The sequence below is a fragment of the Entelurus aequoreus genome, linkage group LG22, assembly GCF_033978785.1.
Source record: "Entelurus aequoreus isolate RoL-2023_Sb linkage group LG22, RoL_Eaeq_v1.1, whole genome shotgun sequence".
In the NCBI taxonomy this organism is placed as follows: Eukaryota; Metazoa; Chordata; class Actinopteri; order Syngnathiformes; family Syngnathidae; genus Entelurus; species Entelurus aequoreus.
The window spans coordinates 18,844,336-18,869,436 of record NC_084752.1 but is presented as its reverse complement, the minus strand read 5'-3'; the positions used below and the strand labels follow the sequence as shown (position 1 = coordinate 18,869,436).

At 39.2% G+C, this 25,101-nt stretch overlaps 1 protein-coding gene across 1 annotated transcript; it reads right to left on the bottom strand.

Moving 5' to 3' along the window:
• Nucleotides 1–343: 343 nt before the first annotated feature.
• gpr78a (G protein-coupled receptor 78a) lies at nucleotides 344–8,148 on the bottom strand. Its single transcript, XM_062032270.1, has 3 exons — nucleotides 7,158–8,148; nucleotides 6,964–7,077; nucleotides 344–1,031 (listed from the first exon to the last, which is right to left on the bottom strand). Exons 1-3 carry the CDS (start codon nucleotides 7,856–7,858, stop codon nucleotides 791–793), a joined length of 1,056 nt encoding a protein of 351 aa, XP_061888254.1. The 5' UTR covers nucleotides 7,859–8,148; the 3' UTR covers nucleotides 344–790.
• Nucleotides 8,149–25,101: the final 16,953 nt, after the last annotated feature.

Genomic DNA, 25,101 nt, shown 5'->3' with positions numbered 1-25,101 from the left:
TTTAATGTTCATGTTATGGGGATTTTTATATAAAGGAAATTTGTCTTTTGTGTCTGTTGAAAATTAAAGATTACTGACAGAGCCATAAGAAAATATTGCTTTATTTATCTGATCATATTGGAATATATTTGTTAGGTTTTCAGTAGGTTCAATTAGGTTCACTAGACTATATGCGTCATTTAAAAATTTTTCAATGAACATTCGAACAGTCCGGCCCTCGGCTTGTAGCTAAATTTTTTATTTGGCCCTCCGTCCATTTGACTTTGACACCCCTGCTGTAGATGAACACACAGTTGATTCTTAGAATGTGTTTTTATTTTGTTGTTGCATGTACGGTACAATCACACAATGTCCGACGCATAGCACAAGTCAATTGTGTTGTAAAGCAATAATTTTTTTGCACATGGATAACACATCGCCACAAAGTCAATGTTACTTGGCATGTACATGTACAGTGACAAATGTACAGTAACAAACAGATTAAAAGGTGTACATTGTTGAAGTAATGTAATTCTTGGCAAACTGATGAGCCCTCTGGAAAACAAACAACAGTCTGCAGAGATGAAAAAGACCTTAGGCACACCACAACAAGGAGAGGCTGCATTCAGCATACATTGTTGCGTGTCCTTGACTGTGAAATTGGTCACATTGTGTCTTTTAAAAAGTCACATGACCGAGCCCTCTGCGCCAGCGTCCTTGACCAAGGCACAGATTCGCTTCCGCGGGCCTCGGAGCCACTCACTCGGAGCAGAAAAGCTGCAATCTCAGAACAAACAGCCGCACGTGGGCTTCAAGTTGTCCTGGCACAGTTTTCTTCCGTGGTGTCGAAGGTGCTGCTCCAAGTGCTGGTGGACAGCAAGTAACCATCTTTTCTCAGGAAGCGGCCCACGAGGCGAACCAGGACCTTTCTGTACTGATGCCGCAGGAGACAGTAGACAAACGGGTCGCTGGAAGCCTTGGCGTAGCACAGACATTTGGTGGCTATGCCCCAGTACTGAGGGATGTGCACGGATGGCAACAACTCCACTAACCTGCAGGGGGAACCATGAAAGAAGGGAATCACGTTTAGTCATAAAGGCAGAATTAATAAATCCGTCACGGGAATGAGTTCAAAACATGGGAGAGACTTTAACATTTGTGCAGGAAATTAGATCAAATAAAAACACTAGAGTGCCCTGTTGTATAAAGCAGAGGTGTTCAAATGTTTCCACCAGTGTGTGGCGTCGTTGGTCTGGACACCAGGATGCAGGGACGGCAGGCAAAGTGCAGGTAAAATGCATAAATTAGCAAAAAAAATAACATAGTGCATCAAGGAAGTGCACTGGAAGCATAGGGACAGCTATGCAGCAAGGACGCAGACAAAGCAAAACAGAATTGCAAGCACAGAAGTCAAGCAATGGGCGAACATGTCTAGAGGATAGGGCTGGCTTAAGAAGAATCCTGATTGCCAACCAGGAACGAGTGTGTCCTGATCGCCAATCAGGGACAGGTGAAGGAGACAGCGCCAAAATCGAATCATAAAGAAAGTGGGACAAAAAATAAGAACGCTGGACAAGAAATAATAAAAATACAAGAAACCAATAACTGTCATGTTGTTAGATCATGACACGGTGGCTATATTTGATATTCAAAAAAATAAAAAATAAAATAAAATAAAAATATATATATATATATATATATATATATATATATATATATATATATATATATATATATATATATATATATATATATATATATATATATATATATATATATTAAAAACATTAACCATTTGTATTAATATTTCAGCTTTGTTTTTTTGTTTAGATTTGATCTGAACAATATTCTGCAGGCCAACAAAAGTTGAGCTGTGGGCTGCAAATGGCCCCCAGCCTCACTTTGGACACCCCTGGTATAGAAGGTGTTGGACCAGTGTCAACATATTGGCAGATCCTCGCATATACATTTTAATGAATCAATCAAAGTTTATTTGTATGGCCATTAATCACAAGTGTCTCAAAGGGCTGCACAAGCCACAACGAAATCCTCGGCTCAGATCCCATTTTAACCTCCCAAAGACCAGTGGACACTTGTATTTTGCATAACAGGGACTTTTTTTCTTATTTCTTCGATTTGTAACTAAAAAGTAAGAGACCAAAAATGCACTACAAAGGGTGTTGGTTGTCAAAATAAGAATGATAGCAAAGGGAGAAGTCCAGCCCATGTCCTTAGCATGCTGGATATGTGGCCCCTACTACAACTTAGTTGAGTAGTCCATATAGTAATGTTAATAAATATATGACTCATGTCTTGATCCCACATGACAGTCTGGACTTTGTTTGTTGTTTTCCTCTTTGGTATAATTTTCTGTCCCGGTGCTCTTGTTTTGTCAGTATTTCCTGTTTGGTTTCCGCAAATGTACTTTCTGTTTCTTGTGCTGCTAGCACACCTGCTCCTAATTGTTAATTACTTCTATTAGCTGCACCGCGTTCCCGCTAGAACTGTGTTACTTTTCTTCTGCCTGGTACCTAAAAAAGGGACCTCCTGCTTGCACTTTGCCGACCTTCTCTGCTTTAGCGGACACACCAACAACCGACATGCAGCATTGTCGTAGATAAACAGTGGTACCTGGGTTTTTGTACGCCCTGATTCCGTTTTAGTGAACATTTTCCCCAAAAGTTAGTTTCTTCGTATGCTATTTCGGTTATCGTTCGGCCAAACATTTAACGTAACAAACTCGTCCGTATACTCGAGTGTCCAAACAAATGCTCGCACGTTGGTGTCGGTGAAGAATGGCTATAGTGGTTCTTTTTAGAGTTAGTAATTCCAGCCAGGGAATCCTTTACTCATCTTAATTAAGTGTGTGTAGTTTATTTGGACATAGAGTGCATACAGAACAAGCCACCATGTGGCCAAAGAAAGTTGCAAGTGCCAACACTTTGATAAAGAATGTGAGAAGCACTATTGAATTCAAGAAGGAACTTGTAGCAAAATATGAAGTTCATCACTGCCATTTGAAATCATCAATAAGGGCACAAGTGATGTTATGTGTATTCATTTCATTCATCATTTATAAGTATTTTACATATATTTTTGCATGTAAAATTACAATTGGTCTCTATAAGATGTGTTAATATTTTTGGGTGCTAAAATGGATTAATTAGATTTATTTGCATTATAGTCTTACCTCGCAGATTGCAGAATTTTTTCAAAGCCTATTATACACAATTTATGCCTCAATACAGCTTTTTTTAAGCATGAAAAATGGTTAAATGAGATATAAATATAAATTATTTAGTAGTATTGCAGGGCTCGAATTTAACCGCGGAGATTTCCCCTCGGAGTAAACGGAGCCAAGCACTTGGTTTAACGCCATTTTTCCTTGCTTCCCGGCATGCGTTTAAGAGTGCACTGCTGTGTTTAGATGGAGACAGGTGTGGACAATATTGGAGACAGACGCCCTTGTCCCCACACTAAAAGTAAACGGCGAAGGAGAAAACTATTTGAGGTTTTGCAGCAGGTAATGTGTCGTGAACGTTGTATGGATAACATTTATCTATAGTCTTTTTTTTTAGATATTACAAATGACGTGATGGTATTACGTTCACACCCCAACACTGCATTACTTAAAAATCAGTAATCATGTTTTCAATATTGATAACAATAATCTAAATTATTACTTTGGCCATAATTGGCAGCCCTAGATCTCATACATGAACACTATTTGTATCTATTTTATATATGTGTGTGTATATATACATATATATATATATATATATATATATATATATATATATATATATATATATATATATATATATATATATATATATATATATATATATATATATATGTATATATATCCCATCCATCAATTTTCTACCGCATATATTATTTATATATATATATATATATAGTATTTATAATATATATTATATAATATATACATACTGTATATATTATATACTATTGACAGTTTTACAGTACCAACATAATATTTAAACTAATTTCTTGTTCTCTTTTATTACATAATTGTTTGATCTGTCCAGGGTGTACACCGCCTTCCGCCCGAATGCAGCTGAGATAGTCTCCAGCACCCCCCGCGACCCCATAAGGGACAACTATAGAAAATTGATGGATGGATGTTTGATCTAAACAAAGTCAATAGTGCCTATGGCTGTTGTCATTCATCCAGGTCATTGTTATCTCAGGGCATTCAATCGATTGCAACTGGACTGTTTGGTTTGTCTTTCTTTCCTCTTATTCGAGTAGGCTTTGTCAGCTCATGGTCATAGACTTGGATTGGTCAGAGCTAGTCTTAGACTTGGATTGGTCAGATCTAGTCTTAGACGTGGATTGGTCAGATCTAGTCTTAGACTTAGATTAATCAGATCTAGTCTTATAAACTTAGAATGGTCAGATCTAGTCTTAGACTTAGATTAATCAGATCTAGTCTTATAAACTTTGATTGGTCAGATCTAGTCATATCTTATCCGAGTAGGCTTCGTCAGTTCATGCTCATAGACTTAGATTGGTCCGATCTAGTCTTAGACTTGGATTGGTCAGATTTAGTCTTGGAGTTAGATTGGTCAGATCTAGTCTCATACTTAGATTGGTTAGATCTAGTCTTAGACTTAGATTGGTCAGATCTTATCCGAGTAGGCTTCGTCAGTTCATGCTCATAGACTTAGATTGGTCAGATGTAGTCTTAGACTTAGATTGGTCAGATCTAGTCTTAGACTTAGATTGGTCAGATCTAGTCAAGCGGCTGGTGCCAATAGCTCAAAGTTAATAGCACACGAAAATCATAACTACACACTAAAAAATGTTGGGTTAACAAATAACCCAATTTTAACCCAACTGCTGGTTCAGAAAAGGACAAACCCCTTTTTTCAGTTATTTAAACTCAACATTTTGGGTTAATTTTTTTCAACCCAACTTTTGCGTAGAATTATTTAACCAAAAAGTTGAGTTATAATAACTTAATGTTGGGTTATTCCCAACCAAACTATTGGGTGGATTTATTTAACGCAAAAGTTGAGTTATGCTAACTCAATGTTGGTTGACTCATAACCGAACTATTGGGTTGAATGTATTTAACACAAAAGCTGAGTTATGCTCACTACAAAGTTGGGTTATTCCAAAACTAACTATTGGGTTGCGCAATTTAGCGCTCCTTGACCCAACAGTTGGTTAAAAATGATACATTTTACTGCTGGTTTGTCCTACTCCTTCCCAACTACAGATCAAAATGATTTTTATTCCATTGAAATATAGTCAAAAGCAAGATATGAGTGACAATTTTTTTTTACAAGAATTGCCATGTATGGTCATAGTAGTTCTATACAGCATGCTTAAATAGTTTCATGTACATAAGATGTGTGATTATACATCCATCCATTTTATTCCGCTTAGTCCCTTTGGAGTTGCGGGGGGCGCTGGAGCCTATCTCAGCTACAATCGGGATTATAAATAATGATAATGAAATTCCCTTCAAGAAAAAAGTACCTTTTTATTTTAAAAAAAAAAAAAAAAAGCCTTTTACCCAATAATGCGTTACTCATTGAAAAACAACCCAAAAATGGTTGATAGTTTTGAAAACCCAGAAATTGAGATAAAATAATACACTTATAACCCAAAAATGTGATTGGTCTTCATAAAAATAACATTTAACCCAACAGTAGCAACTCATAAATTGGGTTATCAAAATAACCCAGCATTTTTTCTTTTAAACCAGGGGTGTCCAAAGTGCGGCCCGGGGGCCATTTGCCGCCCGCAGCTAATTGTTTACCGGCCCGCCACACATTCTGGAAATACTATTGTAAAAATAAAAAAGAACATTAAAAAAAAGTGGAATGAGGTGAAATCTAACGAGAAAAAGTTGCAATGTTGACACAAAAGCTGCCATGCAGGCTGTTTTTTTTCTTTTGTCTTTCTTTATTTTTCTTTTTTTGCCATTGCTCAAAAAAATAATAATGACAAAAAATCCATGTTATGAATTATTTTCAGGGCTCCAATTACTTCAAATATTTCACTTTAAAAAATGTTATGTGGTAAATATTGCATATATTGTGTAGAAGCCATATAAAAACATCAAAGTTTTCAAAATAAATGTTCCAGCATAAAATCGACAGATATATCTGAAGTTGATCTCGTAACTTAAGTGTTGAAAGTAAAATAAAAACCTAATAAAAATGTATCACTTTATGAGTGGGGCACCTTTTGGATCCCAAATATATTTTGCGATTTTTTATTTATCTTTTCACTGTGATTACTCAAAAATATGAAATAATTAAAATCAATGGTGTCCTGCATTATTGATCTTTTAGGGCTCTAATTACTAAATACTGCATATTTCAGTTTTACTATAAAAAAAACCAAGTTGTTTGACAGAAAAGCCATAAAACATTTTTTTTAATTTGTATTACTTTATATCAACTTGAAGTTGATATAGAGATTTACTGTAAGCGTTAAATAATAATGATAAAAAAATAATCTGACTTATTTTTAACATTTTAATGACTGAGACCCTTTATGGTCCCCGGGACCCCTAAAGGTAAAATAAATAAAAAATCCATATATTTTGTTATGGTTTGAAAATGAAAAATATCAAAATGGCCCCCACATGCTTTAATTTTTCCGTGTGCGGCCCTCAGTGGAAAAAGTTTGGACACCCCTGTTTTAAACCCTTTGGTTTTTGCCTTCAGAGTCCTCCTGTGTCCAGGGAAATATTTGTAAACATTACCAAAAACAACAAAAAAATGATTTTGAGAAAATAATAATAGCGACCTGATCAATTTAGTATCGATCCTACACTGATACTACCCTTATTATCGACACCACCGATTTATGGATGATTCGTCCTCTTCTTACGTGTCGTGTACTGACTGTGATCACAACCAATGCAAATGCATGCCCGCTTGTCAAAGGAACGCCGTGAAAAAAGTGCAGTCATGACTAAAAGTGAAAGCAGGTGATTACCTTGTTATGACATAAGGTGAGAAGCAGAGGACGAAAGAGCCGATGAAGACGCAAATCTTTTTGGCGGCGCGCTGCCTCCTCTTCTTCTGTTGTGCCAAACACCTCTCCTTCACGCTGACGAGACAGAAACATGCACAGATGAGATTTTAGACTAATGACTTACATGATGACTTCATGATGAGCACAATCTGCACCTGGGGTGAATGTCCACCAGCAGGAGCAGCGTCTGCACCGTGATCACGTCTATCCTCTTGCAGTGGGACTTGGCCACTCGGAAAACTTTGAGGTAGGAGAAGCAGAGGACGGCCAGGCAGAAAGCGAAGGTGCTGCAGTGGAGCAGCACGGTGAAGGTGGCGTAGGCGGCCAGCTGCGACCTTCCCTCGGCGGCCAGGTGAACGGTGCACGAGGCGTACGTGCGGCTGTAGCCGCCCCAGTCCATCAGGAGCTGCGTCAGCGCAAAGGTCAGGGACTGCAACCAGGAGTAGACCACCATGAGGAAAGCGTCCCGGTAGCGCATCTTGCTGGAGTAGCTGAGAGGAAACATCACCGCTATCCACCTGTCCAGGCTGAGGGCCGCCATGCTCAGCATGCTGTTGGCGCTCAGGAACGTCTCGGCGAAGCTGACCATTCGGCAGAACGCGCTCCCGAAGGGCTCGGCGCCCTTGGCCACCCCGAAAAAGGTGGCGGGCATGTTGACGAAAGCCAGGAGGATGTTGGAGAAGGACAGGTTGAGGACGAAGACCCCCGGTACGTGGGACCTCAGCTCGGAGCTCTGGGTGAAGCACAGCAGCACGGACAGGTTGGTCACCAAGGAGACGACAGCCACCACCACCACGGAAACTTCCAGAAGGAACTGCGGGATGGACATGGTTCCGAGCTCCACGATGGCAGCCATGTGCAATGTCGGAGGAAAGTCCTACATGACCCTGCTTACATGTGGAGAGCTGTCCAGTGCTGAAACAGTCTGGAAGGAGCTACCTCTGATACTTCAAAGATTCTTTTAAAACTGCATCCAAGACCAGGGCAGGAGTGTGTGGATGCTGGCTTCCTCTCTCTCTCTCTCTCTCTCTCTCTCGTGTTCTTCCCTCTCCATTTTCTCTTTGAAGGCTCTCAAACATGCGCACTAGCCGGCGCCTCCTCTCACGCTGGAGATGCCGTGCACCCTGCACGTGCAGCCCCTTGCTGGCTCATGTGACGCCTGAACAATATTTATGCAGGCAGCACTTAATATGTGTATTTCAGGGTGTTGGCACAATCAGTGTTTAGAAGTGAGACTGACATAACTCCACAAAGAATGTTTTGGAATTGGTATAATCCACTTTTGCAAATGGACTCAGAGGTATCCTTTGTAATGGCTGGAAATGCATCACAATGTGAGGTGTTTGTCATATTTGCCACCTTTTATTTCACAAACGTCACCAAAATATTCAAAGCAGCCCTCAACATGATGCTATTAATGTGGCTATTTCAGTTGTAATTGTATCATATTTTCACAGGGGCAAAATGTTATCTTTTAGTCAAATGCACTGCACACAGTATTTTTAGGATATAGAATATTATATATATTAGTGTTTAGTAGCCTTCTGATCTAGGTTAGATCTAAAAGAGCTAATACCGTTTTTTTTCCATTTGCTTACACACAATTTTACTAACTGTGTGTCTTTTTTCAAAAGATATACCGTATTTTTCGGACTATAAGTCGCAGTTTTTTGGTTGCGACTTATACTCAGGAGCGACTTATATGTGAAATTATTAACACATTACCGTAAAATATCAAATAATATTATTTAGCTCATTCGCGTAAGAGACTAGACGTATAAGATTTCATGGGATTTAGCGATTAGGAGTGACAGATTGTTTGGTAAACGTATAGCATGTTCTATATGTTATAGTTATTTGAATGACTCTTACCATAATATGTTACGTTAACATACCAGGCACGTTCTCAGTTGGTTATTTATGCGTCATATAACGTACACTTATTCAACCTGTTGTTCACTATTCTTTATTTATTTTAAATTGCCTTTCAAATGTCTATTCTTGGTGTTGGATTTTATCAAATACATTTCCCCCAAAAATGCGACTTATACTCCAGTGCGACTTATATGGTTTTTTTTTCTTCTTTATTGTGCATTTTCGGCCGGTGCGACTTATACTCCGGAGCGACTTATAGTCCGAAAAATACGGTACCCACTTTTCCAAACACCACATAAAATGTTCTTAATTCCTAGATTATTTAAAAAATGACAGACTTTGGTCAAAACATATGCCCATTCATCAAAATAAAGCAAGCATTTGTAAAAATGCAGTTTTATTGTCATCTCACTCACACAGACTTCAAATGATAAGACACTATTGGAGTGAGTTACCCAGAACAGTGATAAATACAAAACACATTTGTTAAAATTAAAAAAAATTAAAAATGATTATAAGAAATCACATGTTTGGGGCATTTTGTGCGACCTTTTTAGCATATGTGATGAATGATTACTGTAACTTGACAAAATATATTGGCAAATCCATAGCTATCGTCATTGTTTACTTTGAAGTGGGCCTATACGTAAGGACCTAAAGAGAAAGTAAAAATATCCTGTAATCTTTTCAAAAAGTGCTCAACAATGATGCTGCAAGGTCAGGTAAAGTAACATTAGACTTATACTTCCTTTTTATTGTCATTCAAATTTGAACTTTACAGCACAGATAAGAACGAAATTTCGTTACATAAACTCATGGTAGTGCAGGATAAAAAAGCAATAAGGTGCATATATAAATAAATAAATATATATAAATAATATATAAATATATATATAAACTAAACAAATATACACTACCGTTCAAAAGTTTGGGGTCACATTGAAATGTCCTTATTTTTGAAGGAAAAGCACTGCACTTTTCAATGAAGATAACTTTAAACTCGTCTTAACTTTAAAGAAATACACTCTATACATTGCTGATGTGGTAAATGACTATTCTAGCTGCAAATGTCTGGTTTTTGGTGCAATATCTACATAGGTGTATAGAGGCCCATTTCCAGAAACTATCACTCCAGTGTTCTAATGGTACAATGTGTTTGCTCATTGGCTCAGAAGGCTAATTGATGATTAGAAAACCCTTGTGCAATCATGTTCACACATCTGAAAACAGTTTAGCTCGTTACAGAAGCTACAAAACTGACCTTCCTTTGAGCAAATTGAGTTTCTGGAGCATCACATTTGTGGGGTCAATTAAACGCTCAAAATGGCCAGAAAAAGAGAACTTTCATCTGAAACTCGACAGTCTATTCTTGTTCTTAGAAATGAAGGCTATTCCACAAAATTGTTTGGGTGACCCCAAACTTTTGAACGGTAGTGTATATAAATAGATTACTGTACAGATAAATATATTGCACTTTTCCACATGCTTCCACGTTTATGGATGTGTGTTATATTGTCTTTTTTATTCCAGCGAGTTAATCCATTTTGGGGGGAGTTGAGGGGATAATTTAATTATGATGCGTTCAAGAGTCTTACGGCTTGAGGGAAGAAGCTGTTACAGAACCTGGAGGTTCTGCTTCGGAGGCTGCGGAACCTCTTTCTAGAGTCCTGCAGGGAAAACAGTCCTTGGTGGGGGTGGGAGGAGTCTTTGCAGATTTCCTGAGCCCTGGTCAGGCAGCGGCTTTTTGCGATCTCCCGGATAGGAGGAAGAGGAGTCCTGATGATCTTTTCCGCCGTCCTCACCACTCTCTGGAGTATCAACATATCACAGTAGTCAACAATGACATGCAGTACAAATTAAAATCTGAGACAAAATAAAAAGGTTTGAAAAAATATCTGGAGATAAACCAAAATGACAGCATAGAGTATAGGCTACATGTGCAGACTCAGGCAACAGCAACTCTATGAAAGAACACACTTAAAAGCCTCAGTTACTGATTCTAATCATAACCTGCCCGTCTAGCTGGATCAGGCCATAGTATCTCATACACATCACGTGCGGAATTCTCGTTAGCAAGATGGGAAGGTGTGTGTAAAGCATTGTGTGTAATATTTCGCAAAAACTGTGAAGCAGAGTCCATGGCTAATATTAGGCAAATCTGCACAGTGGTTTTGTTTACTGTGTGTAGACTTTAACTGTGTGAAAAATTCAAATTAAGTGTGTAAGCACTTGGAAAAAAACTGTAATAAACTTATACAGTATAATATTTACATATCCTCCTAAGAATCAGGGGGCATTTGTGTTTTGCATAACAAGGCAAATTTGTCCACTGCAGTGGACGATTGTGTTTGGCCTAACAAGGCAAATGTGTGTATCTCTGACAAAAGAAATAGACCAACAACAAACAGATTGTGTTTTTCACAACCAATTTGTGTAACTCTGACAAAATAATTTACCAACAACAAATGTCCAATGCAGTGAACAATTGTTTTTTGCATAACAAAATTGTGTCACTCTGGGAAAAGAAACAGACCAACAATAAATTGTCCACTGCAGTGGACTTTTGTGTTTTGCATTCCACGGCTAAGTTGTGTAACTCTGACAAACTAAATAGACCAACAACTAATGTCCACTGCAGTGGACAATTGTGTTTTGCATGCCTGGGCTCATTTGTGTGACTCTGACAAACTAAATAGACCAACAACTAATGTCCACTGCAGTGGACAATTTTGTTTTGCACAATCAATTTGTGTAACTCTTGACAAAATAATTTACCAAAAACAAATGTCCAATGCAGGAAATGATTGTCTTTTGTGTAACAAAATTGTGTAACTCTGGGGGGAAAAAACAGACCAACATTAAATGTCCACTGCAGTGGACGATTGTGTTTTGCATGTCAGGGCTATTTTGTGTAACTCTGACAAACTAAATAGACCAACAACAAATGTCAACTACAGTGGACGATTGTGTTTTGCATGCCAGGGCTATTTTGTGTAACTCTGACAAACTAAATAGACCAACAACAAATGTCCACTACAGTGGACGATTGTGTTTTGCATGCCAGGGCTAATTTGTGGAACTCTGACAAACTAAATAGACCAAAAACAAATGTCCACTGCAGTGGACGATTGTGTTTTGCATGCCAGGGCTAATTTGCGTAACTCTGACAAACTAAAAATACCAACAACAAATGTCCATTGTAGTGGACGATTGTGTTTTAAATGCCAGTGCTACTCTGACAAACTAAAAAGACCAACAACAAATGTCCACTGCAGTGGACGATTGTGTTTTGCATGCAAGTACTAATTTGTGTAACTCTGACAAACTAAATAGACCAACAACAAATGTCCACTGCAGTGGACGATTGTGTTTTGCATGCCAGGGCTATTTTGTGTAACTCTGACAAACTAAAAAGACCAACAACAAATGTCCATTGTAGTGGACGATTGTGTTTTAAATGCCAGGGCTAAGTTGTGTAACTCTGACAAACTAAAAAGACCAACAACAAATGTGCACTACAGTGGATGATTGTGTTTTGCATGCCAGGGCTAATTTGTGTAACTCTGACAAACTAAATTGACCAACAGCAAATGTCCATTGCAGTGGACGATTGTGTTTTCACAACCAATTTGTGTAACTCTGACAAAAGAATTTACCAACAACAAATGTCCACTGCAGTGAACGATTGTCTTTTGCAAAACAAAATTGTGAAACTCTGGGAAAAGAAACAGACAAACAATAAATTGTCCCCTGCAGTGGACGTTTGTGTTTTGCATACTAGGGCTAATTTGTGTAACTCTGACAAAAGAAATAAACCAACAATGCAGTGGACGATTGTGTTTTGCATAACCAATGTGTGTAAGTCTGTCAAAAGAAGTAGAGCAACTACGCACGTCCACTGTGGTAGACGTTTGCATTTTGCATATCACGGCTAATGTGTGTAAGTCTGCCAAAAGAAGTAGACCAACAACAGATGTCCACTGCAGTAAATGTTTTTGTTTAGCATAAAAGGGCTAATTTCTGTAACTTCGACAAAATAAATACACCAACAAAAAACGTCCACTGTGGTGGACGCTGGTTCTCAGGAGGACATGTAAGCGCAAGGAGAGCTACTCACTAAATAAGTTTCGGCACATTTCCTTACACATTCCGTCACGACTTTGGTGTGACCGCGATGACAGATTGAGTTCAGCAAACAGCAGGTGATACACGGGGGACTCGCTCGTCGCCATAGCAACACCAAATCTCACGATACTCTTTGAACTTCATCCTCTTCCGCGCTGATTTGCATCCGACCCCGATCGAACCGTATGTCTTTGTTAGAACCAGCGTCCTCTCCAGTGGACATGTGCTTTCTTTTGGCAGAGTTAAACATATATATACAGTATTATTTTTTTTAATACAGCCCTGTTTTGCAAAACCCAGATGTCCACTGCATATTTCATTTAATTTGTATTTATCTCCTTCATTGATGTGCATCTTTGATCGATAGACAATTATACCACAATTATTCAATTACACAGTAACACACCAACAGTGTTGGGTTAGTTACTGAAAACCAGTAACTAGTTACAGTTACTAGTTACTTTATTTCAAAAGTAACTCAGTTACTAACTCAGTTACTTACACCAAAAAGTAATGCGTTACTGTGAAAAGTAACTACTTAGTTACTTCTTTTTTTAAAGCTCCCATTAATGCCCTTTTAGCCTTCATTTCAGTACTGTTATTGCACTGGAGAATAATACAATGTGTTGATCAACTTGACATGCATTTGCATCACTGAACTCTGCTAAGCAATGTGGTCTACATACAACACACAAAGACAAAGATATGTTTCAAAGGGCCAACTTATTTCAGGCCAGAACAAATTGACAAAACTATTTTAAATAGCTGCAACATAACATACATAAGTAACAAATGGCATAATAACAACATAGCTGTAAACGAAAAACGTACTTTAACTTTATTTTTACATACCAAAGCCTAACCAGGCGTTTTTTCTCTCAAGGAATTCTGAAATAAAATCATGTCTGAAGCCCAGAACACTCTACACATTTCCCCAGTTTTAGTTTAGAGATAAGGAAATATTGGCCTGGCCCACTAGGATCCCTCTTTATGTTTGTGAATTTTATTTTTTATACATTTAGAGCGATGTGATAATCAAACACTCAAGAAGTCTAGAAATAAAGAGTATATAAGAGAATTGACAGAGTGTGTGTACTATAATTCATAATAACATTGATTTTGATTCAATATTATGTTTTGAGCAATGAGTTTGAAAGAAAAAAAAAACAGCTTTGTTTTATTAGTCAACATTGCAACGTTTTCTAAATTACATTTCACCTTTAAGCTTTTTTATTTCACTTTTGTTATGTTTTTGTTTATTTTAATAGTATTTTTAGAAAGTGCTGTGGGCCTTTAAAACATTAGCTGTGGGCTGCAAATGGCCTCCGGGGCACACTTTTGACACCCCTGCTATAGATAATAAAAAATGTAATCTGATAAATCTATCGGTAAAAAGCTGAGCCTGGCGACGCATGCGTGTTAACAACTCTCTCGCTCTCTCTGTCTCCGCCCCTCCCTCAAGAATGCTGCTGCGCGCACCCCTCCCCTCCCCTCCCTCTTCTTCCCGCACTCAGACACAAGAGATTCAGAAGAACGACACCGTAGTACTGCCACAAAACACACTCAGATCTTCTGTTTCAAGCCATCCATCCATCCATTTTCTACCGCTTATTCCCTTTGGGGTCGCGGGGGGCGCTGGAGCCTATCTCAGCTACAATCGGGCGGAAGGCGGGGTACACCCTGGACAAGTCGCCACCTCATCGCAGGGCTAACACAGATAGACAGACAACGTTCACACTCAAGCCAATACTACATAAAAAGTAACGTAAAATAACGCAGTAACGCATCATGTAGTAACGGTAACTGAGTTACTGAATATAAAAAATAACGCGTTAGATTACTAGTTACCGCCGAAACTAACGGCGTTACAGTAACGCGTTACTTTGTAACACGTTAGTCCCAACACTGCACACCGATGCCTGAGAAGGAGCAGGATGAAGAAAAATCTTATATTTTCCTGCCCCCTTCAACATAATACGTAGTCTTACTTAATGATATCATATAAACCAACAATTACATCCAAATATAATATATATATATATATGACGCTGCTCTCAGGAGGACACCCAGACATCCGACATCAATTGGCGTTCAGTGTTGAAAAGGTTCTTCTCTGCGGTTAAAACCGCACGACAACAAAGAGGCACGCCAAAAATGGCATCCAATCAATATGATTGGACGCGAGCCGAGCTCTTCTGGTGATGCCAGGGAGCGGCGTACAGCTGGAAGGGTCCCATTCGTCACGGTTTACCTGACACATGAATTGTGACGAATTGGGGGGGGGGGGCACACTATCCACTTAAGTGTTGAATACCGTATGTGGAGGGGGGCGTGGCCTGCGGGCCTGCCGTGGAACGGGGTGTGCCAGGACCGGCCTCCAAGACAGCGACAGGTGAGTAGATGGGCCCAGGTGGGCCTTGTTTATCTAATCACCAGTCGCCTTTATTAGCAGCAGCCGGGATGAGACACAGAGTTGGAGTGGGAGCCAGAGAGAGAGAGAGAGAGAGAGAGACACGAGCTCAGAGAAAGACATTTTGCTGGAAAGCAAAAGCCTTGCAGAATTACTACATACTACATAAAAAGTAACGTAAAATAACGCAGTAACGCATCATGTAGTAACGGTAACTGAGTTACTGAATACAAAAAATAACGCGTTAGATTACTAGTTACCACCGAAACTAACGGCGTTACAGTAACGCGTTACTTTGTAACACGTTAGTCCCAACACTGCACACCGATGCCTGAGAAGGAGCAGGATGAAGAAAAATCTTATATTTTCCTGCCCCCTTCAACATAATACGTAGTCTTACTTAATGATATCATATAAACCAACAATTACATCCAAATATAATATATATATATATATATATATGACGCTGCTCTCAGGAGGACACCCAGACATCCGACATCAATTGGCGTTCAAAAGGCTGTTTAGTAAAGTGTGTGTCATGTGCAAAGATGGCATCCTCCCCCCAACATGAGGGTGTTAGTGCATGTCAGCACGTGGGCGCTTATTTCTTTCCTTATGATATCATACGTTGCATTTGCATGAAGCTCCTCGTAACGAGCACGTGGATTTTCCCGAGGCTCCCCATATGCTTCATTTCTATTCAATCCTTAACCGGCTGCTGGCAAATCACCTTTGTTTGATTTTTTGTCTGCTACCTCACCTTTAATGATTGAAGGAACAACTATCTCAGTGGCTAAGAATAAACATACAGAAAAAGACCGGAAAAATCTCCCCACATTCCCTAAGTGGGGACCCTCTTAGTGGTCACATGCTTCCTCTGGGTTGCGCTTATGCAAGCAACACAATGCTGATGGCACAAGCACTTAAGAAGTGCTGTTAGGAGGGCGAGGAGTCCGCCCAGCAAACGACCCGTGGCGGTATGACTCTATGTATATGCTGGCCCATTACGCAACGCCACAATTCCCACGGTTGCCACCACAACGTGCATCACTTTAGTCCACATGCGTCTGTTCTTGCACGCAACTTTGTCTATTTGATCCCTTGCAGGTGACGTTTGTCATCTCCAGCGTTAAAAGTGTTAATAGCAGCGACCCGAGCGAGTGGTGCCGGGGATGTGGCACACAAGCACGTAGAGGCAACACAACGTTGTGGGTGAGCGATGCCGGAGAGTGTCTGACGAAGCGAAAGGCTCTGCGCACGCGCGGCAAACTCACACGTGCAGGCGCACACGGAGACACGCTCGTTTTCATCCACGCTTACTGTCACTCCGGCGAGCTCCCCCCTCGCCGCAGTCCCCTCCCAGTCACGTGCTGCTAGTGGAGGAGTCTGACTGTCCAATGGCTGCCGTGTGATACTAATGCGAGGTGAAAATAGCATGTGAACCGGGCTTGAAGTTTGCTGCAGGTGTTGAGAAGTGGGTTGTTACAAAAATAGAGTTTTTTGTCAGGTGGACGCGTTTTACTACCTGAGCTTAGAAATGTGCAATTTTTAGGATTCTGTATAAGAACAGAAAAGCCAGATGAGACTTTTCTGTCCAACGTTTTTTAAAATAGCATCCATCCATCCATCCATCTTCATCCGCTTATCTGACGTCAGATCAGACTTCCCTTTTCTCAGCTACCTTGTCCAGCTCTTCTCGGGGGATCCCGGGGTGTTCCCAGACCAGCTGAAAGACATAGACTATGTCTACACTAAGCCGGATAACCCCTTAAAGGCCTACTGAAATGAAATGTTCTTATTTAAACGGGGATAGCAGATCCATTCTATATGTCATACTTGATCATTTCGCGATATTGCCATATTTTTGCTGAAAGGATTTAATAGAGAACATCGACGATAAAGTTCGCAACTTTTGGTCGCTGATAAAAAAAAGCCTTGCCTGTACCGGAAGTAGCGTGACGTCGCGGGCTGAAGGGCTCCTCACATTTCCCCATTGTTTACACCAGCAGCGAGAGCGATTCGGACCGAGAAAGCGACGATTACCCCATTAATTTGAGCGAAGATGAAAGATTTGTGGATGAGGAACGTGAGAGTGAAGGACTAGAATGCAGTGCAGGACTTTCTTTTTTCGCTCTGACCGTAACTTAGGTACAAGCTGGCTCATTGGATTCCACACTTTCTCCTTTTTCTATTGTGGATCACGGATTTGTATTTTAAACCACCTCGGATACTATATCCTCTTGAAAATGAGAGTCGAGAACGCGAAATGGACATTCACAGTGACTTTTATCTCCACGACAATACATCGGCGAAGCACTTTAGCTACGGAGCTAACGTGATAGCATCGTGCTTAACTGCAGATAGAAACAAAAGAAATAAGCCCCTGACTGGAAGGATAGACAGAAGATCAACAATACTATTAAACCATGGACCTGTAACTACACAGTTAATGCTTTCCAGCCTGGCGAAGCTTAACAATGCTGTTGCTAACGACGCCATTGAAGCTAACTTAGCTACGGGACCGTACAGAGCTATGCTAAAAACATTAGCTATCCGCCTACGCCAGCCCTCATCTGCTCATCAACACCCGTGCTCACCTGCGTTCCAGCGATCGACGGCGCGACGAAGGGGGCGGGGTTAAGGGGGGAGTAGTATATTTGTAGCTAGAATTCACTGAAATCAAAGTATTTCTTATATTTATTTATATATATATATATATTAGTACAGTAAACAGTAATGAAAACACAGTTGTTCTACTAACTATACTGTACTTGCTGCTTACTTAAAAAAAAAGTAACACTTACCTTTCACTATTTGAATAGCTTTTATTCTGCCATTTGAGTACTGGCGAGCGATCTCTGAATCCGGGAACATATCCTTCACGGATTTGTTGAAAACATCCGCAAATGAGAACAGGATGTTGCTTGCAAGGTGGCCCATAATACTGCGTTGCTGCCGCCTTGTGCTTCTCCGACCGTTCATGAGTGACTATATCCTTTCGGCCACCGTGTTATGGGTTATAGATAAACTTATGGATAACGGAGGCATATATAATAGTCTCCTTTTCAGGTGAGAGGACGCTAAACGCAGCGCCTTTAAGGCACGCCTCCAATATTGTTTGTCCGGCTGGAAATTGCCGTAGTTTTGAAGCAATGCATGATGGGAATCCGGATGTTGTGTTGTCAGTGTATTAACGTGCCGGCTGGAATAAACACTCGCTGAGAAATAGCTCCGCGCCTGCCTACTTTATGGGTTATAGATAAACCTATGGATAACGGAGACGTATATAATAGTCTCCTTTTCAGGTGAGAGACAACGCTAAAGGCAGTGCCTTTAAGGCACGCCCCCCGATATAGTTGTCCGGCTGGAAATCGGGAGATTTTCGGGAGAATGGTTGTCCCGGGAGATTTTCGGGAGAGGCACTGAAATTCGGGAATCTCCCGGAAAATTCGGGAGGGTTGGCAAGTATGAGGTCAGATGTGATTTTACTTAGTGAAAAACTTTGTCCATTTGTCGAAGGGGAGACAACGAAAATGCGGGCTCCCGTGGACAAGGGAAGACTACGAAAAACAGCAAATGCATTTGGACTGGCAAAGCAGACTATCAGTTATTGTCCGCCATGTATGTCGAGCGATTACTCAACGTCTAATTCTTTACTCCATAACTATTGTGAAGCCATGATGTGGTCGAGTACGATCGCCAATTTCAGCCTACAAGCACAGTGTCCTGACCAGATATCTAGATCCCTAGATTGATTGTTGTAAAATGTTCTTTATCACATTGTTTACTTTCACATGTCCATTAAAGATATGATTCATGTATGATGGCTCAGGTGTGATTCACTACAATAGTCTAACAGCTGCTGATGGTGAGGCAAGCAAGGTTTACTGTTAAATGAAATGTGGCAATAGTCTACATTGAAACACAGGGTAAGAATACACTTCCAGGTCAGAGGTACGAGGTCGCGTTGCGCCGGGGGACGGAGGGTGGGAAGGGGTGTTAAACGATCATTGTGTGAGTGTGGACACTGATAAGGTTAGGTGGGATTTACCCAGGATAACCTTAGCCGACTTAGTGTAGAAGTGGCCATAGTTTCTCCAACGTGTCCTGGGTATTCCCTGTGGCCTCCTGCTGGTCGGACATGCCCTACTTACCTCCCAAGGGAGGTGACCGGGGGGCATCCTGACCAGATGCCAGAGCCACCTCATCCGGTGTGGAGGAGCAGCAGCTTTACTCTGAACTCCTCCCGAATGACAGAGCTTCTCACCCTATCTCTAAGGGAGAACCCTGCCACCCGATGGGGGAAACTCATTTCGGCCGCTTGTACCCGTGATCTTGTTCTTTTGGTCATAACCCAAAGCTCATGGCCTTAGGTGAAGATGGGAACGTAGATCAACTGGTAGACGCAGTTGCCCGTTGAGAAATGTTGTTCTTAAACTGTTCGACAATTTGCTCACGCATTTGTTGACAAAGTGGTGACCCTCGCCCCATCCTTGTTTGTGAATGACTGAGCATTTCATGGAATCTACTTTTATACCCAATCATGACACCCACCTGTTCCCAATTAGTCTGTTCACCTGTGGGATGTTCCAAATAAGTGTTTGATGAGCATTCCTCAACTTTCTCAGTCTTTTTGCCACTCGTGCCAGCTTTTTTGAAACATGTCTCAGGCATCAAATTCCAAATGAGCTAATATTTGCAAAAAAATAACAAAGTTTACCAGTTCGAACGTTAAGTATCTTGTCTCTGCAGTCTATTTCATTGAATATAGGTTGAAAAGGATTTGCAAATCATTGTATTCTGTTTGTATTTACGATATACACAATGTGACAACTTCACTGGTTTTGGGTTTTGTAGGTCTAAACATAACCCAGCTCATAAACGTACAATAAACCATGCTTTTATTTTGTGAAAATAGAATTTTGCAGCTATATTTCAATTTTTTTTAATGCATGTGAAACTGGAACTATTCTCTATGAAATGTATTTTATGTTCATATGTAACAGCTTAATTAGATTAACATCATTTCTGAAGAGGACAATTGCTTTGGTTTTCCTACGTTTGGTGGGGGAACGGGGATTTCGGACCTTTCGGAACGAAAATAAAATAGTCCACATCGTGATCATTTCAACCAAAATAGCTGTGCCAACAACAAAACCTATGGGGCCCCCAAAACCATTGGTTGTTATCTGAATCCCAATTGTGCTGGGTGTGTTTTGATTTCCCGAGCAAGCCCCGCCCCCCTATTAGGGCCAAGATACCAGTTCCAAAGGTCTACCAAAATGTCACGTATGTTAATGCAGAAATTATTACTAGTCTGTGATGAGAAAGTCAAACCCTTGGAAATACACATGGACCCCAGCTCAATAGGACTTTAATTGTGTTTTCTTAGAAAGCTCAGTACGCACTCGGGCCAACACATCACAACACCCACACACACATTTAATGAACATTACCCGCACTTACAATGATATTGCTTATGCAAATTCATGCACACATACAAACAACCCACGCAGAGGTCACTTTGTGAAAATGTCACTGAATTATTTAAAAATCCTACAAAAAGCTTGAGGGAGGATGTGTGTGTGTGTGTGTGTGTGTGTGTGTGTGTGTGTGTGTGTGTGTGTGTGTGTGTGTGTGTGTGTGTGTGTGTGTGTGTGTGTGTGTGTGTGTGTGTGTGTGTGTGTGTGTGTGTGTGTGTGTGTGTGTGTGTGTGTGTGTGTGTGTGTGTGTGTGCGTGTACTGTGGGGGAGGTAATGTAGGGAAAATGCTTTAAGAAAGACCTAACAGTGCAGAGAGAGGAATAGATAGCGTGAGTCAGCAGTCTGCCAGAGAAAAGGACTTGAGAAACAGAGGAAGGCCTTGCAGGATTTAGTCATCGCTGGAGCTCTGACTAAATCATTTTTGGCCTCACTTTACTCTGCTTTTGGATATGTGTGTGTGTGTGTGTGTTCTTGTATTTCTACCCTTCTTGAGACATCAACAAGGAAAAGTACCTTCCATATGAGGACCGGTGAACAAGTTAGGACATATATCATGGTCCCAATACGGAAAACCATTGCATCTAATAGAGAATGTCTCATTTGCACCCCTGGTGGTGAAATCTATCAAAATTAGAGTGGTCCCAAAAAGGAGGGATTTGTCTAATTGACTGTGTGTCGCTTTTAAAAGTGCTCCCCCTCTGGTCAACATATGAAATAACAAGTGTGTGTGGGAAATTGGGCAAATTTTATTTATTTTATAAAAAAGAAATAAATATGTATATAGAGACACACTGTAATAACTTGAACTAAAAAAATTTAGATTTAAAACCAATTACAAACAAAAAATTTAAAAAATAAATAACTAAAAGCAGTCTTTTTCTCACAATGTGTCGACTTTTTTCTTATAAAATTGGGAACAATTTCTCATATTCTTTCTGTTTCTGTGGTATTGCAATATTTTCTCGTAAAATTGTTACTTTTTTATGTAAAATTATTTTAATGGCAAATTATTACTTTTTAATGCAAAAGGATGACATTTTTCATATAAAATTCTGACTTGTATCACAATATTGCCAATTTTTTTGTTGTTCTTGTAAAATAGTGAAATTTGAGTAAAATCATGACTTTTGTCATAATTTTGCCAATTAAAATCCCAATTATTAGTATAATATTGACAACATTTTAAAGTTTTCTTTTACAATTGTGACTTTTGTCGAGTAAAATTATGACTCTTTTCATAAAATTGTCAAAATTCTAAGCTTTTCTTGTAAAATTGTGACCTTATTTTGAGTAAAATTCCAGCGTTTATCATTATATTGCACAAATGTTCGGTTTTTCTTGTAAAATTTTGACTTGCGTTGAGTAAAATGATGACTTTTATTATAATACTGCCAAAATTCTAAGTTTTTCTTGTGAAATTGTGACCTTTTTCTTGTGAAATTCCAACTCATTTTTCACAACAAGCTTTTTTATATTTGCATAGTAGATATATATAATTAATGTTTTAAATATAAATCTTTATATATCTAAAAGGGTGGTCCTAAAGTGGGAGGCATTTTTTTCGGAGGTCTCAAGAAGGTAACAAATACAAGACTGTGTGTATTTATACCCTTCTTGAGACATCAACAAGGAAAAGTACCTTCCATATGAGGACCAGTGAACAAGTTAGGACATAAATCATGGTCCCAATACGGAAAACCATTGCATCTAATAGAGAATTTCTCATTTGCACCCCTGGTGGTGAAATCTATCACAATTAGAGTGGTCCCAAAAAGGAGGGATTTTTCAATTTGACTCTGTGTCGGTTTTAAAAGTCTGGTCAACATATGAAAAAACAAGTGTGTGTGAGAAATTGAAATGCCCCCCCTTTGGCCAAAATGTTTTTTTTTTTTAATAAATAAATATGTATACAGCGACATACTGTAATAACTTGAAATAAATAATGAAGATTAAAAACCAATTACAAACAACAAATTCAAAACAAAACAAAAATTCACTAAAAGCAGTCTTTTTCTCACAATGTGTCGACTTTTTTCTTATAAAATTGTGAACAATTTCTCATATTCTTTCTGTTTCTGTAACATTGCAATATGTTCTCGTAAAAAATTTACTTTTTAATGTAAAATTATTACTTTTTATGCAAAATGGTGACATTTGTCATACAAAATGCAGACTTTTACCACAATATTGCAGATGTTTTTGTTGTTCTTGTAAAATAGTCAAATTTTTTGAGTAAAATTATGACTTTTGTCATAATTTTGCCAAGTTATTAGTATAATATTGACAACATTTTAAAGTTGTCTTATAAAATTGTGACTTTTGTAGAGTAAAATTACGACTCTTTTCATAAAATTGCCAAAATGTTAAGCTTTTCTTGTAAAATTGCGACCGATATGGAGTAAAATTCCAGCGTTTATCATAATATTGCACAAATGTTCGGTTTTTCTTGTAAAATTTTGACTTGCGTTGAGTAAAATGACGACTTTTATTATAATACTGCCAAAATTCAAAGTTTTTCTTGTGTTTTAAATATAAATCTTTATATATCTAGAAATTGTGGTCCTAAAGAGGGAGGCATTTTTTCGGAGGTCTCAAGAAGGTAACAAATACAAGTGTGTGTGTGTGTGTGTGTGTGTGTGTGTGTGTGTGTGTGTGTGTGTGTGTGTGTGTGTGTGTGTGTGTGTGTGTGTGTGTGTGTGTGTGTGTGTGTGTGTGTGTGTGTGTGTGTGTGTGTGTGTGTGTGTGTGTGTGTGTGTGTGTGTGTCATTTTGAGGTCATCCAGCTTTAAGGAATTTGCGTAACAACAAAGTAAATCACACTTGTGTTTGTGTATAAAAGTGCTTGGCTGAAAGCAAAGAGGATATGAACATCAGACATACAGTACCAAATTATTTTAGGCAGTTTTGCACTGAGATTTGGGGGGAAGGTAATTATCCTTTTTGTTTCCTGTTTAAATAGTAGGTCAGCAGACTGCAGGCTATCTTTACACTGAAAATAAATATTGCAGCCAAAGCCACAACTCCGTTTCCTATTGTAGGACATTATGAGGACAGTTGAAACAAGAACCAAAAAAGGGCCTGATTTACTAAGATCCAAACAGCGTGTGCAATATTAGTGTGTACTAGGGTTGTACGGTATACTAGTATAGTATCGCGGTACTAATGAATGGAAAACGGTACTAAACTCTGTTTGAAAAGTACTGGTTGCCAACCGGCATGACGGTGCGGGGTTTACGAGCAGAGGAGCATGTTCGGCAGTGCACAATCACAGAGTACTTACAAGCAGACACAGTGTGTAGACAGAAAAGGGAGAATGGATGCATTTTGGCCTAAAAACTAATGATAAAGGTGAAGTTATAACACTGAAACGCCCACAGGAAGAGGTGCTTTAAGACATGGCTAGTTAGCTAGCAGCGAACATCCATCCGCAGTCTGCCGTGTTTTAGCTACTTCTGAATCACTAATCCTCGCCTCCATGGCGACAAATAAAGTAAGTTTCTTACAATCATCCCTGCAGGACGAGGAATAGCTAAACATGCTTCACTACACACCGTAGCTCACCGGCGTCAGAATGTAAACAAACGCCTTTGGTGGATCTACACCTAACATCCACTGTAATGATACCAAGTGCAAGAGGGTATCTAGTCGATACTACTATGATTACGTCAATTTTTTTTGGCATCAGAACATCTTCTTTGGTTTATTTTAAAATATATATGATGTTTATAAACTCAGGAAATATGTCCCTGGACACATGAGGACTTGACCAATGTATGATCCTGTAACTACTTGGTATCGGATCGATACGTAAATTTGTGGTATCATCCAAAACTAATGTAAAGTGTCAAACTACAGAAGAATAAGTGATTATTACATTTTGACGAAAGTGTAGATAGAACATGTTAAAAGAGAAAGTAAGCAGATATTAACAGTAAATCAACAAGTAGATTAATAATTCATTTTCTACCATTTGTCCTTAATAGTTTTGACAAAATAATAGAATAATAAATGACACAATATGTTACTGCATACATCAGCAGCCAAATTAGGAGCCTTTGTTTGTTTAATTACTACTAAAAGAAAAGTTGTCTTGTATGTTCGCTATTTTATTTAAGGACACAATTGTTTTTCGATTGCAATAAGAAACATTTGTTTAATATACCGTAAATTTTTTTGCTAATAATGCAATTTTTTGTGGTGCCCTTTA

Coding starts and splice junctions, on each gene's coding strand:
- gpr78a (XM_062032270.1), bottom strand. CDS start 7,858: ATGGCTGCCATCGTGGAGCTCGGAACCATGTCCATCCCGCAGTTCCTT. Junction 7,078..7,157: donor CTGGTGGACATTCACCCCAG/GTGCAGATTGTG, acceptor CTGTCTCGTCAG/CGTGAAGGAGAGGTGTTTGG. Junction 1,032..6,963: donor TCACCTTATGTCATAACAAG/GTAATCACCTGC, acceptor TTCCCCCTGCAG/GTTAGTGGAGTTGTTGCCAT.